General features: G+C 39.3%; 1 protein-coding gene across 8 annotated transcripts in view; it reads right to left on the bottom strand.

Annotated features, from left to right (window-relative positions):
• The window catches only part of Clasp2 (cytoplasmic linker associated protein 2), a 167,683-nt gene that overhangs the window by 126,920 nt on the left and 23,707 nt on the right, over nucleotides 1–17,056 (bottom strand). For all 8 annotated transcript variants that reach the window (XM_035444029.1, XM_027415277.2, XM_035444030.1 and 5 more), the window contains exons 5-7: nucleotides 16,910–16,985; nucleotides 14,956–15,053; nucleotides 1,962–2,032 (exon numbers count right to left, since the gene is read on the bottom strand). In XM_035444029.1, the coding sequence (XP_035299920.1) occupies nucleotides 1,962–2,032; nucleotides 14,956–15,053; nucleotides 16,910–16,985 (245 nt within the window). The remainder of the gene's footprint in view (nucleotides 1–1,961; nucleotides 2,033–14,955; nucleotides 15,054–16,909; nucleotides 16,986–17,056) is intronic.

The following is a 17,056-nucleotide window of genomic DNA, read 5'->3' as shown; positions in this document are numbered from 1 at the left end:
ATCTCTAGAGTAATCAGAACAAATGCATCACACTTTTGAGGTAATAATATGCTCCCCAATCTCTCCAAGTTCAGTATAGAGGTGCTCATCACAAGCATGTAACTTGTGGTTCCTGAATTGTGGGTGTGGCGTCCACAAATGTAGGGCCACAGATATGGAGTTAAGTATGCTTTCATTAAAAACATCTTAACTGGGCCAGCCAGTAGTGGCACATGCCTTTAATCCCAGCACTTGGGGGGGCAGAGGCAGGTGGATCTCTCGAGGTTGAGGCCAGACTGGTCTACAGTGAGTTCCAGGACAATCAAAGCACACAGGGAAAAAAAAAAAATTAACTGAAAACAGAAAAAAATTCAAGTTTCTCCTATATTCTATATGTGTATTATAGACAATTTTAATTTTCATATTCAACTAGACTTGCAATATTTACAACATAATCTCCAAGACAATCTTTGGGACTCCCTCCAAGAAAAATAAATGCCAGATTCTAGCCTCAAGCTGCTGTATTTACACAGAGAGAAAAAGGAGAAAAAGAAATGGAACAAAGAACAAAAAAGCTCCCCTTCTGAAAGTAGCAGGAATAATCTCACAAAACACAACAGTAACCACACTTCCAAAATGATCCATATTCAAACAGTGACTCCTTTAATTTTATAATATATACCACAGACTTTCCTTAGTTATAACCAAACAGAATGGAGCACAAGGAATGCTATTGAAAACCTCAGATCAAAAAGATATATATATATATTTTTTTTGGGGGGGGTTGAGGCAGGGTTTCTCTGTGGCTTTGGAGGCTGTCCTGGAACTAGCTCTTGTTGACCAGGCTGGTCTCAAAATCACAGAGATCCGCCTGCCCCTACCTCCTGAGTGCTGGAAGTAAAGGTGTGCGCCACCACCATCTGGCATCAAAAATAGTTAACAACTCTTCCTTTTCCTGCTGCTCTGGTTTCTATAGACACCAACAAAGATAACTACTAGACAAATTAGGATGCAGCTTTTAAACACCTTCTATTCAGAGGAGAGATGTGAGAAACTGCTGCCTGAGTGAGAACTGGCAGCAATGAAGTCACTGTGTGCTTGGGACCTAAGTTTAGATTAAGGTACACATGATCTCCGTAACACCTAATTGTCACTCCACCAGACTCCCTGAAATACAACAAAGCCCAACCTCAAGTGAACACAGAAAAAGCCTAAATTACATTTTGAACTACTTTTCCTATCATATCACTTCAAATTCATAAATTCACAATAAAATTTTTCTCCAACATCATTTACTCTGTGTCAAGCTAATCCACATTCTGATGTGAAGCTACTTTCCCACTTGAGGGAAAAAAAATTATTATCATTGGGAATAGATTGTATTCTTCACAAATACAGTTTAGGTAGATGCTACTCAGTAAAACAAAACACAACTTATCAACATTACTAAAAAAGGAAGGAATCACAAAATCAAACCAATGCCAATTCTCTGTGGATAGACTAATTCCAACCTCCCTGAATTCTACTAGGCCTAAGCAAAGATGATTACTGTAGTAAAATTCCTGCTTGTTTCTTCTCGAATATTGTCAACTCAGAATCTGCACACTGGTCAAGAAGGCCAATCAACCACCTAATCTCTACTAAAGGCAGCAAGATAAACTAATTACTCCAACTGTAAGAACACATTTCACACATGAAACAAAGCACAAGAGGGTTATCAACCATTAAATATGAGGACAAAAAATATGGCCAGAAACATAATCCCTTTATACTACAGGCCCGTTATGAAATCTTCACAACTCCAGAGCTTCAGAGAAGGTGCAGACCCTGGACTGAGATTACACCCTGTAGTTTACAAGCTATAAAATCAACGCTTTTAAAATTAAAGATGCATACTTGGGTTGCAAACACACTCGGTGTCTAACACTTGACTGAGACATCTCAGAAATGTTTACGAGCTGGAAGAACTTAATTACTCTTACCTTTGCAGATACTCAAAACCATACCGCCCGAATTTTGTACTTCATCAAATTTGGCAAGTATCATTTCTAATCTGGGAATAAAGAATAAATTGTTTTTACATAGAGATGAACAGAAACAATTTCCTTTACCACCTCACTTAGAAAAAAGATTCTAGGGATTTATCTATACAATTGACTCAAAGTAGACACAAACTCTGCTCTCTTCATTCATTTGTAGAAGCCAAATATAGGCCTGCTTCTACATGTGTAGCTATCTCAATAAAAAAAAAAAAACCAACAACTTTCACACAAAGTAAATACATCAAAATTATTTCTCCAAGCTCAGCAGAAACTTTCTAGTTCCATCCTTGTAACAAATCCAAGACTCAGACATCGTTCAAAAGTCTGTGAAACTCATGCTAAGGAGACAAAAGGCAAACACAAGATACAAAAAGGCAGAAACTACAGTGAGGCAGGTCCAGCTGCATCTGAGACTTCTCCCACAACACCAATTCCACTAAATTTATATTCACAGTAATTACTCTTTCCACACTTCTGCTAATACTTAAAAAAAGCAACAACAACAAACAACACCCCTTTCTTATTATAAATGCAATGCACAATCATTACAGAAGAATGTTAGGAACACAGCTCACACAAAGAAAAAAGTACCAGCACATTTGCTGACCATACAAAGAATTTACTGTCCTAAAGCATTTACATTCACATAGATCTTCCTTTGGGATAAAACTGCATCTTGCTGACAATATAGTTTGCTTTTTCTTTAACTTTCCAGCCTATCATTCTACGACTTCTTCAATTCATGACATATGTTTGAGCAAGGAAAGAGAACCACTGTTCTATGGCTTTTAACTACCAAATGTTTTTTTCTTTGGCTTACTCTTATATTTCTTTCACAATCCTACTTCCTAAAACATTTTATTAAGTCTTAGAAATCCACATCTTATAATTTCTTACTTAAACAGTGAGTCTACAGACACTTTTTGAAATGCCAATATCTAACTTTAATAAGAAATAAAAGAGTCAGGCAGTGGTGGTGCATGTCTTTAATTGCAGCACTCAGGAGGCAGGGAAAGATAGATCTGAGTTTCAGGCCAGTCTGGTCTACAGAGTGAGTTCCAGGACAGCCAGGGCTACAAAGAGAAAGCCCATCTCAAACAAACAAACAAACAAATCAACAAACAAAAAAAACAAAATTTTTAAAAAGTACTATATATATTTGTTGTTAAAAAGAAGAACAGAATAGAAAAGAAAAAAAGAAAGGGGGCTGGAGAGATAGCTCAGAAGTTAAGAGGACTGGCTGGCTGTTCTTCCAGAGGGCAGTGTTTGATTCCCAGCACCTAAATAGCAGCTCACAATCAACTTTAACTCAGTCCCAGGGAATCTGATGTCCTCTTTTGACCTTCACAGGTACTGCATACACATGGTGTAAACACATACATGCAGGCAAAACACCCATACAAATAAAATAAAAGGAAAAGAAAAAATCTATTTTTAGCTAAAAACTCCTGGGATTCCTTATAAAGCAATTTCTAAACCTTAGCCTCACCTCCAATCCCAATTGATCCAGTAAGTACAACTATGTGTGTATCTGCAGAAGAAAGACTGGGGCTGCTTCATTCTACAACACAGCATCTTCCACAGGGTTGAGCAGATTAAGTAGGTAAGGTGTGAGTGTGAGATACCAGGGAGCACTGAGAATGGAGCCTGACACCTCAAGACGAGTCCAGAAGAGCCAGGGACAGAAGGGCAAGGACTTAGAAAAGCTGTTTGTGGAAAAAGCAGTGTAAGGCCATGAGAAAATGAGAATTCATGAAAACCTGGGTTCCCTCAGCAACACAAAAAGAAAACAAGAATCATGAGACCAATACTTTTCTAAGATTAGGAAAATGGGAGACCTCAGAATGAGTGGGGAAGGTGGGTGGTGGGTGTAAACCTGTAATCCCAGCACTTGAGAGGCAGGAGCAGCAGGGGCTCCCGGTGGGACACAGCTGTCAGGTGAGTCCACAACCAACTTGGGCACAAGAACCCAGCCTGTCTCCAACAAACAGCAAATAGAAAGTTCAGAAAGGGGTAGCATGGAGTTAAAATGAGGTAAGTAGAACATGGAACAAGGAATAGACATAAGCAGCAATACCAGGAAGAGGAAGCAACTGTGACAGTTGAGTATTATTAACAGGAATGGCGAGAAGTGATGAAGAGGGAAGAGAGGAAGGAGAGCCTCCAAAGGTCTAGGACTAGGTTAGTAGGAAGTGAGAAGATGCTTACTTCACACTTCCTCTTACGCCAGTTCTCACTTTCCTCCCACAACTATCCTAGTGTCTCCTTGGCCTCCTCTCTTCCCAATCATTCTCCTTCACCAACACTCACAGTAAACCACAATGTAACCTCAGTGCTTACTAAAAAATATTTAATCTCCTGTTCAAAAACTTTATCAAAGACAAACTTTACATCTTTAAAGCAAACAAATGAACAAATAAAAGCACAGGATAATTTTCTACATAGACTTCATTGAAGATTCCAACCCCCATCATTAAACTTCAAACACATATTTTAGATTTTTTTTTTTTTTGAGACAAAGTCTCACTATGCAGCCACAGCTGGCCTGGCACTCCCTCTATAGGCCAGGGTGGCCTTAAACTCACATAGGTCTACTTGCCTCTGCCGTCTGGATACTGAGATTAAAGGCATGTGCCACTATACCTGACAAACTCATTCTTTTTCTATTTTACATGCATTGGTGTTTTGCTTGCATGTATGTCTGTGTGACAGTGTTGGATCCCCTGGAACTGGAGTTACAGACGGTTGTAAGCTGCTATGTGGGTGCTGGGAATTGAGCCTGGGTCCTCTGGAAGAGCAGCCAGTGCTCTTAACCACTGAGTCATCTCTGCAGCCCCCAAAACCGATTCTTAATAGAATACCTTTCATGTATAATCTAATGAAAAATGAAAGAGCTAAAAGAAGACTCTAGGCCCTTTGAACAATTGTGTGTGGGGGGTGGGAGCAGCTAATTGAATGGAAGGGAAACAGCAAAGACAGGGCTGTCCATCTGAAGAGCCAGCCACTGAGACTCTGGGAAGGTTCAGATTTACAGGCTAAGGGAAACAGACCTGGAAAAAGCAACTCTAACTTAAGTGCAGTCTCAGGTTCCAAGTTAAGACTAGTAAAAGACAATTGGTATTCACAGTCACCCATGTGCTTTGAGCTTTACTGAGTGAGACTTCAAATACCATATAACTCATGGCATTGAAGTGTGTCTTCTAGAGCTGAATGTAGCTCAGTAGTAGAACACTCATGTAGCATGTGTGAGGCCTTGGGATTTATCCCCACTGTCACAAAAAGAGAAAACAAAATGTACAACTGTGGTTTATAGTATAAGTCCTGAGTAATGCAACCATTACCACAATTTTTACATTTTTATCAACCCAAGGAACATCCACATACCCATTAGCAGTAGTTGTTCCTTCTCTATTTTCTCTCCTCAGTCCTAGGCAATTATTAATCTACTTCCTATTGCTATATCTGACCTATGAATTATCATATCTGGTGATTTATTTCCAATGGAAACATAATGTGGAGCTTTTGATGACTGGGTTCTTGATATTCCACGGTATGGATATTTACTGCACTTACAGATCCACTCATTAGTTGATAGACGTGTGAAAGGGAGGTGTTTGTATGGTTTTGTGACCTTGACTAATGCTGTAAGGAACACCTACATAGAGGCCTTTGTAGAGACATGTTTTCCTATCACTTGCTGGGTCATGTGATACTGCTACAGTTGACATTCTGAAGAGTTATACACTGTTTCCCCAGCTGCTTTATTAGTGCATGTTCTCAGGAAAGTCTCATCCTTTCACACTTTAGCTATGCTACGGTGATGTGAAGTTTGCAGCTTTGTTGTTTTGTTTGGGGATATTTCTTTGAGGTATGTAGCTTTGATCAGAATTTCTTACATAGCTAAATGATAGTGAGGATCATTTCGAGTGTTCATGACTATCTGTATATTCTCTTTTTAAAAGTATTTAATTTGGATCCTTTAAAAATTGCATTACCTGTCATTTTACTCCTGAGTTGTCCTTTATATAATCAAGATACAAGTTTCATAGATTTGGAAATATTCCCATCACATATGGGGTTTCTTATAATGTCCTTTGAGGCATATTTTGAATTATTACAAAGTAAGTTTTTATTAAATATATCAACATATTTTTAACTAATTCTCTTATTTTGAGGATAATTTATATAATTACATCATTTACTCCTTCCATTTCCTCCTTCCAAAGCCTCCCATATACCCCCCTCCTTGCTTTCTTTCAATTTATGGCTTTTTCATTAATTGTTGCTATATTTATATATGTATATGAATACACATATATATTCTTTTTTTTTTGGCTGATGGGGAATGTCCTTTTGAATGCTGTGAATATATGTTCCTCTTATTGGTTGATGAATAAAGCTGTTTCAGCCGATGGACAGGCAGGATGTAGCCAGGCAGGAAGTATAGGCAGGGCTACCAGACTAGGAGAATGGGGGGAAGAGGAACACATAGAGTGAGTCACCAGGGAGATGCCATGTAGCCACCGAGAAAGGAAGAGGCTCAGGCATCACGGGTAAGCCAAGACCATGTGGAGGAGATACACAGATTAATAGAAATGGGTTTAATAATTAAAAGAGAGCTAGCCAATAAGAAGCCCAAGTCATAGGCCAGTTTATAATTAATATAAGCCTCTGTGTGTTTATTTGGGACTAAAGGGCTGCAGGACTGGGTGGGACAGAAACTTCCCTCTACATTTGGTGTTTTGAGACTGGGTTTCTCTGTGTAACTTTGGAGACTGTCCTGGAACTCACTCTGTAGACCAGGCTGGCCTCAAGCTCCCAGAGATCCACCAGCCTCTGCCTCTCAAGTTCTGGGATTAAAGGTATGTGACACTACTGTCAGGCACATATATATTCTTAAATACAATCTGCTTGGTCTGTATAATATTACTTGTGTGTATGTTTTCAGGGCTAACTTAAAACAGGTATTGGATAATTGATTGGTGTGTTCCTCCCTAGGAAGACTATTTTCTTCCGCCCTTATAGCTATTGCTGCCTGTAGCTCTTTGTGTAGGGGTGAGGGGTTAAGTACTCGGAAGGTCTCTCCTAAGCTTTCCCCCTTCAGTAGCATGTTTATTGTTACTGTCCTGTTCAGCTCATGTTCAGGAAGTCATTTTACTGAGACTTTATGGGCACAGTGTCTTACCGGAACTTCCTGGTCCTCTGGCTGTTACAAAAATCTTTCTGCCCCTCTTCAGCCATATTCTCTGAGCCCTAAGTGTAGGATTTGCTTTGCAGATGTATTTATCCATTAGGGCCAGCTCCACAACTCTGCGTTTCGACTGGCTGTGTTTTTTTGGAATGGTCTCTGTTGTACGAAGTTTCTTTGACAAGGGGTGAGAATCAAATTTATCTTGTGTATATGGACAATTATCTGGAATGTAGCTACAGATTCTGGTACTAAACCAACCAGCACTGGTTGAGTAAAGTAGTGGTTTCATGTTCTTTACTAGCCCTGGAAACCTGGCTAGGTTTTCAGGATCAGGCATGATTTCCCTTTTGTTGAGTGGACCTTAAATTCAATTAGAAAACTGTTGGGTTACTGCCAAGATATACACGCCACTATGCATCCTTAGAGTCACTGCTGTGATTCATAGGCATCATAGCTGGGTAGGACTATTGGTAGCTTTCCTCCTTTGAACTGCATGGTGCCTTGTGGTATAAAGAAGCCAGTCCCTAGGCAGAGGGCTTTCAAGTGAGTTCCACTGCAGGGTCCTCTGTGCTTAGCATCTGAAAGTGTTTGATGTCTTTAGCGATAGGGACTTAATCTTCCACCTCTAGATGGCAAACAAGGGCAATGGCAATACCATAGGAGTCTCTTAGACAACCTGACCAACAATCCAAAAGAAGGCTTCTGATTCCTGGTGTTGAAGGTTTTGTTAGATGGTCTTGGCTCTCAGAGGGAGTATTGTCAGCCCAAGTGAGAAAATTTCATTTAAATTATATATGAATATTTATATACAACTTTAATATGTATTATAGACTTTTTGAGGTAGATTGTTAATATGATTGCTATGACTTTCCCAGACATCCTTACTGCTATTTTACTGTCCTCCTCCCTAGTTAGAGCCCCAGTACCACATTTTCCCCATTTCCCCCATCAGATGACTTGTACCCTGCTATTCCCCTCTCTATTGCTCTACCACCTACCCAACCTCTACTCTAACAATGGTCCCTTTTCACTTCCTGGTTTCTGCAGTTAGCCTAGTACATGTACTCACACTTCAACATTGGAAGCTAGGAGTCGCTGATGAGACAAATATTTGTCCTTTGGAGTCTGGGCTACCTCACTCAATATGATCTTTTTTGGTTCCACCCATTTAACAGAAAAGCTCCTAATTTCACTTTTTTTCCTTTATAGCTGAATAGTACTCAAAGGGCATATAACCCCATTTTCATTATCCATTTGTCAACTGAAGGACATTTAGGTTGTTTTCATTTCCTAGCTATTGTGAATACAGCAGCAATGTACATGGGTGAGCAATTACAACTGTATAGTATGGTGTCCTTCAGGGCATATGCCAAGGAGTGGTATGGCTGGGTCACATGGTAGATTTATTTTTAGATTTCTGGGAATTCACACAGATGTCCATAAATACTGCCCCAATTTACAATCCCACCAACAATGAATGAGGTTTCCTATACCACAGCCCTCCATCCCCTCAGGCATCTGCTGTTAGTTGTTCCACTGCCCCTTGCACTCTGACTGGTGTAAGATGAAAGCTCAAAGTTATTTTGATTTGCATTTCCCTAATTACTAGGGATGATGAATATTTTTTGAGACATTTCTTCCCTTGAGAACTCCCTATATAAGTCCCAGGCTCACATTTTTAAATGGGTCATTTGTTTGTTTTCGATTCTTTGTTTTGTGTGTGTGTGTGGGGGGGTTCATTGTCTTTCTTTCTTTTTTGAGCTGTCTATATATTCTGGGTATTAATCCCCTATCAGATTTATAACTGACCAAAGATCTCTCCCATTCTGTAAGCTTCCTCGTCACCCAATTATTTTTGGTTTTTTGGGTTTTGTTTTTATTTTTTGGTGTATAGAATCTTTTTACTTTTGTGAAGTCCCAGTTGTCAGTTGCTGGCTTTAATTTTGGGGCAAATGGAGTCCTATTCAAAAATCCTTTCGTGCACCTACGTCCTGCAGGTATTGCCTGGATTTCTTTTAGCAGTGCCAGTGTTTCAGGTTTCACATTGAGGTCTTTGATCCATCTGGAGTTAGTTTTGGTGCAAAGAGATAGAAGTGGGTCATATTTCAACCTTCTGTTTGTGAACATCCGGTTGTCCCAGCACCATTCAGTCAAGACACTTATTTTTTATCTTTTCATTTTTTCAAGTTAGTGTTTCTCTGTGTAGCCCTGGCTGGCCTTGAACTCACAGAGATCCACCTGCCTCTGCCTCCTGAGAGCTGGGATTAAAACAAAGGTGTGCGCCACCACCACCACGCCTAAGGATGCTTTCTTGTTCACAGCTTACGTTTTTGGCACCTTTATCAAATATTAAATGGCTAGCTAGGCTGAGATGGCACATGCCTTTAATCCCAGCACTTGGGAGGAAGAGGCAGGCAAATCTGTATGAGTGAGGATGGCCTGGTTTACAGAGCTAGTTCCAGGACAGTCAAAAAAGGCTATATAGTGAAACCCTGTCTCAAAAAAAAAAAAAAAAAAAAAAAAAAAAAGGAAAGAAAAGAAAAGAGAAAATGGCTGAAACTACAGGTACTCATGTTTGGGTCCTTGATTCTGTTCTACTGTTTACCTGTCTTTTTTTGTGCCAGCACCATATTGTTATAATTACTATGACTCTATAATAAATGTTGAGATCTGGAATGGTTATCTCTCCAGCACTGCTGGGATTAAAGGCATTTGTCACCACGGCTTGGCTACTGTCTTTTTCTATGTCTTTCTATAGCGGTCTGGAATTTTCACTGTAGAGCTCCTTCATTCCCTTGGTTATGTTTATTCTTAGATATTTTATTTTCTTTGAGACTATAGTAACTGGAGGTGTGTCCATGGTATTTTTCTCTGTGTTTGCTGTGGATATAAAGAAAAGCTATTGAGGTTAACAGAGAAGCTATTGATTTGTGCAAGTTGATTCTGTATGCTGCCACATTGCTAAATTTATCACTGACAGATCAAGTTTATTAGTATTTTTCCTTTGGTGCATATGACTTGGTTTCAAATGTTTAAAACCTGTCTAATAACTTCTACGTGTTTTATCACTTTAGCTCCTTTGATTCATTTTCAGTTCATCTTGAATGATGTTCTAAAGGGGACAGTCGGAAGTCTGCATATGGATATTTGGTGTATACAGCAAGCACCCCTTGTCTTGGCACAGGTGATTTGTACCAATGGCCCATAAAGGTAAGAGTTTATTTCTGCACTCACAACTATGTTTTGTGACCCTAAGTGGCACTGTGTAGTGCAGAGCTGTACACAACTGTCAGCACACATCTTCTGAAGAACATCTGACAGAGAATGCATCTGTAAATTATTTTAAAACTATGACTTTGTTGCTCTTCAGTTGCTTGAAACAAAGGATGACTTTATTCTAAAAATGAGTGTGAACAAAGCATAACTTTAGACTTAACTGTATCCAACATGAAATTTGGAAACCACAAGGAAAGCAGCAGGAAAACTAAAGTTAGAATGTAGCCACTATGACAAAAGGGTATCAAAAGAATCATCAGCATCAAGTCAGTTCTTGACACTGCTTATTAAAAAAAGGAAAAGTGTCACAGTTAAAGAGCAAAAGGGAAGGGTAAATAAAAATCAAGTCATATTTTGCCCTATTGAAATTTATGATTTCTTTAATATGTGCCTAGTATATTAATGATTCAAAACACTACTAATAAAACAAGCTCAAACATCAAAAAAGAATATAAAATATCCTGCAGACTGGAAAAAACAAAGTTTCACTAGATACTTGAAACATGAAGCCCATGCACCCAGTCACTTGGTTTCCTACCACCTGTGAGGGGAGAGCATCAGGAGGAACACCACAAGCACAGTGCATAAATGAACAGCAAACTGGGAGTCGGGAGTCAGGAAGGGTGCAGCTGCTCACCAAGCTCAGTGCTCCTTCAAGCGTGACTAGTCACTAAGAGCGTGAAACAGCATCCAATGAGCAAGGGGGTGGGGCTTTGCCTTAATACAGGCCAAGATGAGACACAGAAATCTCCATTCACACTGGACATAGTGGCACATGACTGGAATTCCAGCACTCTGGAGGATGAAGCAGGAGGATTACATGAGTTCCAGGCCTGGGCTAAGGCACGAGGCATTATTTCAAACACATAAACAGAACCCAGAATTCTCCCTCCATTGATATAGGAAATTACTAAGGGCTACATTAAAATGAAGATGTGACACAAAAACATAACTACCATGTGACTTGGTTATACCATTCTTTTGTTGTTTTTGTTTTTTTTTTTTTTTTTTTTTTTTTTTTTTTTTGGTTTCTCTGTGGCTTTGGAGGCTGTCCTGGAACTTGCTCTGTATACCAGGCTGGCCTCCAACTCACAGAGATCCACCTGCCTCTGAGTCCTGAGTGCTAGTATCAAAGGTGTGCAACACCAATGTCCAGCTACCACCCTGAATGCACCTGATCTTGTCTGATCTTGGAAGCTAAGCAGGGTCGGGCCTGGTTAATAATTGGATAGGTTATACCATTCTTAAGTAGACCCAAAGAATACAACATCACCCCACCCCTGGAATACTTGTTTATTGCTGTGCTGTTTATTTTTTTCTGCATTATTTATAATAGCTAATTAGTAGAAACTCTTAAGATACCCATCAAGAGATGAATAGATGAACAAACTTTGGTATATATACACAAGGAAGTTTATGCAGCTATAAAAAATAAAATTATGACATTTATAAGAAAACAGACTGAAGAGAAAGATAATACATTAAGTAAAATAAGCCAGATTCAGAAAGGCAATACCACCAAGAAGTGGTGGCACACACCTTTAATCCTAACACTCAGAAGGCAGAGACAAGAAGATCTCTGTGAGTTCGAGGCTAGCTTGGTCTACAGAGTGAGTTCCAGGACACCCAGGTTACAAAGAGAAACCCTATTTCAAAAACAAAACAGAAAGACAAATACCACATTTTCTCTTATATGCAGATCCTAGATTTAAAATTTTATGAATATGCCTGTACTTATATATATGGATATATGTGTGTTTGCATTTAAAATGTACATGAAAGCCATGAAACCAAAAAGATGACCAATAGAAAGGAAGAACGGATCTTAAGGTTGTGAAAGTTGGCAACAGATTATAAACAAGAAAGCAAAAGGGTTGTCTACCTAGGCAAAGGAAGAATCACAATGCACAGGGGCACATGGAGGCCAGTGAGCAACAGAAATTATTAAAAAGTAGGTATAATGACACATATATGAAAATATCACAATAAAACCTCACTTGCTCGCCGGGCGTTGGTGGCACATGCCTTTAATCCCAGCACTCGGGAGGCAGAGGCAGGTGATCTCTGTGAGTTCAAGGTCAACCTGGTCTCCAGAGCAAGTGCCGGGATAGCAGGATAGGCTCCAAAAGCTACACAGAGAAACCCTATATCGAAAAAAACAAAAACAAAAACAAAAAACTCACTCTCTCTTTTTTAATGCTAACCTAAAAATTAACAAACAAAAAAGACCCAGCAAGATGGCTCATCAGGTAAGCCTGTTTGCTGCCCAGCCTGATTGCCTCAGCTCCTTCCCTAGAAATTGTTTGATGGAGAGAAAATTAAGTCCTACAGACTGCCCTGCTTTCTGCATGGGTACAATGCTTTGTCCACACTCACACATGAATCTTTTTTTTTTTTTTTTTTAATTAACAAAAAAAGCCATGTACATGGGAGGCAAGAACAAAACAATGTCAAGAAAGTAAAGTATTGAGTCACGGAGTCTAAGATAAGTGGACTATCACACAGTTCAGGAAGCTGTATCTACAACATAGGAAGATGTCCCCACATCCAACTTCGGGAGACATAGTAGGACTGGCCAGATACCTTAGCGGTTAAGAGTGCTTATCGTTCTTTCAGACAACCTGGGCTCAGTTCCCAGCAACTACTTGGAGTGGCTCACAACTGCCTGTAACTCCAGACCCAAAGGGATGTGATGCTCTCTTCTGGCCTCTGTAGGTACAGGCATAACACATCACATATATTCATATAGACACACAAACAAAAATAAAAAATAATTGAAGAAAACAGACAATCCAGATTAACAAATGGTCAAGAAGCTTGAAAACAACACTTCTATAGAAAATATATTCCACTGTGGTGGTGGCACACACCAGTCACCCAGCACTCTATGAGTAGGGCACATTTGGAAATATACATATATATCATACCTGTATACATACATGTATACACACACACACACACATTAATAGAGAGCCCAAGGCCAACCTGGGCTTTCTACCAGAGACCCTTGTATCAAAAACAAACACATACACCCCCAATAATAAAAAGTTTATAAAGAGTCAAATGGCCAAAAAAAAAGACACTCTTTATTAGTAATCAGAAAAACATGCATTACATCAACAATGAAGCCTTCATATATTACCACCAGAAACTGAAAATCAATAATAAGACCAACAATATAAACTAGTGATGGAAATGTAGACAATTAGCCAGGTGGTGGTGGTGCATGCCTTTAATCCCAGCAGGTGACCCTCTAATGAGTTCTGTGGCCAACCTGGTCTACAGAGTGTGTTCCAGGACAGCCAGAGCTACACAGAGAAACCCTGTCTCAACTGCCCCCTGCCCTTCCCCAAAACTAAAGAAAAAGAAAAAAGAAAGAAAATGCAGACAATTGGCAGCTACAAACAATACTAGTGGGAAAAAATGGCTACAATCTGGCCTCTAAGGGAAAGATGCTAGAAGTAAACATTAAAACAATTTGAGGAAAAAAAAAACAAAACAAAAACACTTTGCCCAGCCCACCTTTATAAACAAATCACCCAAGCGATTTTTAGTTTTAACTCTAATCCTTCAAAAGTTCACTAGAATCAATTTTTAGGGGTAGAAAGCAGTGGCAAAAAGGTACTCGTCCCAAAGCCAGATCATGTGATGATTCCCCCATGTTGTCCTCCAACCTCCACACATGTACCATGTCACTCACCCCATAAAATGTAATTTAAAACACTATAAACTCCTAACATCATTTTTTTTTTTTTGAGACAGGATCTCACTAGCCCCAAACTCACAGAGATCCACCTGCCTCTGCCTTCCAAGTATTAAAATTGAAGGCATGCTTTACCACCCCAGCAACTAACATCATTCATTCTTAATGTTAAGAAACTAGAAATTTTCAGCTGGGCGTTGGTGGTGCACGCCTTTAATCCCAGCACTCAGGAGGCAGAGGCAGGCAGAACTCTGTGAGTTCGAGACCAGCTTGGTCTACAAGAGCGAGTTCCAAGACAGCCTCCAAAGCCACAGGGAAACCCTGTCTTGAAAAACCAAAAAAAAGAAAAAAAAAAAAAAGAAACTAGAAATTTTCTAAGATCAGAACAAGACAAGAATGTACCCCCATTCGACTCTTTTCTTTTTTTTTGGGGGGGGGTTCCAAGACAGGATCCCTGCCTGGCCTGGAACTCTCTATGCAGACCTGGTTTGCCTCCAACTCAACAGAGATTTGCCTGCATGTGCCTCCCAAATGCTGGGATTAAAGGTGTGTGCCATCACATCTGATTCTAATAGTTTACTTTAATCAAGTAAACAAAATTATAACTTTAAAAATCTATAGCAATAGGCCAGGTGAGGCCAGCCTGGTATACAGAGCAAGTTCCAGGACAGCTGGGGCTGTTACACAGAGAAATCCTGCCTTAAAAAAAAAACATACACACAAACAAACAAATAGTAGCAAACTATAAATTTAGGAAGACTTACCTAGCTGGAGGAATGTCTCTCTTAGACAGATCAAACCTCAGCTTCTCTCCTACATGTCTATAAATCTCGACTACAGCCGATATTGCAGCATTTCTCACCTGTCAAAGATTTCAAGACATTTTAATAAAACTTAGATGTGACACTTTCTTTCAAGGTAACAATAAACTAGAAGGCCAACCTGACACTCTAAGTTGGTTTTAATGTCTTTTCAGTCCCTGGGGAAATTATATGACGTATTATTAATGGAAACCCAAAACCACAGTTTGTCCAAAAAAAAGTCCTAAAAAACCCATTTAAAGAAGAGCAAAACCTTAGTGGTGGAGCACTTGCCCAGCATGTGTGAGACCTTTAGGTTCAATCCCCACTACCATCAGAAAAAAAAAACAAAAGGAAAAAGAAAAAAGAAGGGAGGTGGTTAGTAGAAATCTGTGAATAAAAGCTACCAAATTTCAAAAAGTATCATTTATTAACTTAAAATACAGTTAATTATTTTCCTGGAATAAAATTGTCTTTCAAAATATTTTTATATCAGTGTTTCTAAAATTATTCAAAAGAGCCAAAAGGAAGAAAAACTAAAACAAACAAAACAAAAATTCCTATTCCCATATGTCTATATACATAAAATGTGATGTCTCTATTACTGGAAAATTATTCAACCTTAGAAAGAAGAGGGAAATCCTGACACATTTTGCAACATGGATAACTTGTGGACATTACATAAAATGGGACTGATCAAAAAGGACAGCTATTGTCTGATTGCTTCCACTAGGTACCTGGAGTAGTCAAATTATGATGAAGAATGGTAGTTGCCAGCAGCTGGGGGAGAGGAATAGGAAGTTGTCTCATGGGTACAGAGTCTGAGTTCTGAGGAGGTAAAAGTTTTACAGGTAGATGGTGATATAGTTGCAAAACAATGTGAACGTATTTAATACCACTGAAGTGTACACTTAAAAAATAGTTGCAATGGTAAATTTTATATTCTATGTAAGAGGTGAAAAAAAGAAGGGGGCCTAAGAGAACAATTTGAAAAACAACCCTTATTCTTTTACACAACTGACTGTCAAAGAGCAACTGACAGCCAGGTGTGGTTGCACACACCTATAGTCCTAGCTTCCTGGGAAACAAAGGTGGGGAAAATCAATTGAGTTCAAGAGCTTGAGGTCAGGCTGGGCAAGAAAAGAAGAACAGCAATTGAAGAAAGTAAAACTCTACAACCTGTTGAGGGACAACTAGAACTTTTAAGTAGGAAACAAATCTTACTCAGTGTCATTCCAAATGCCCTAGCTAGTTCACAGATAATGATAGAATATTACAACTGACTTTCAGGGGAGGATGAGGCAGGCAATGCATAGCCTTGCCTCCTGACTACAACAGAGACAGCTCAGGTAAAGAGATACACCATGGACACAAAGACCTTCCCTACTAAACAGAGCTATCGACAGCTGCAATAGTTCCAGTACAAGCATATTCAAGAATGTAGGCTGGTGACACTCTGGACTAAGAAGGGAACCCAGAATTCTCTTAGTCTGTCAAACTCAAGAACTAACCATTAAGTTCTTTCTATCCTTAATATCAGCCCAAGAACTGACAACTTAATGTTTGTTCCAAAATAAGTAAGCAAACAAACTCTGGTAGAAGGGGAAGAAGAGGAAGGGAGAAGGGGCCTGTAGTCCTAGCTACTTGGGAGGGGGGTCAGGAAGATCTGGTGAGCCCAATGGATTCTGAGCAACACAGCCAGACCCTCAGTTAATCAAAACACAAAACAAAAAAAACAAAAAAAAAAGGCGATCTTTTTACTATCTACCTTCTCTGTCTTTGTTGTTACAGCTTAAATAATGCAAGAGCACAAGAAAGGGCAATACCTCCCCCCACCCACCTACACACACACACACACACACACACACACACACACACACACACACACAGTCAATGCTTGAAGGTAAAAAATTTTTACCTGACTATTAGAATCTCCAAATAAGATACACAAATGTGGCACCAACTTGCTGATGACCAGGGGTTGAGTTCCAAAGCTAAATATAATTTGAGAGAAAAAAAGAGAAAATTTGGTTTCATTTAAATACTGAACAAAATATCCTGATGC

The sequence above is a fragment of the Cricetulus griseus genome, chromosome 4 (genome assembly GCF_003668045.3).
Source record: "Cricetulus griseus strain 17A/GY chromosome 4, alternate assembly CriGri-PICRH-1.0, whole genome shotgun sequence".
Lineage (NCBI taxonomy): Eukaryota > Metazoa > Chordata > Mammalia > Rodentia > Cricetidae > Cricetulus > Cricetulus griseus.
Note: the sequence above shows the minus strand (reverse complement) of the source record. Positions and strands in the feature narration are given on the sequence as shown.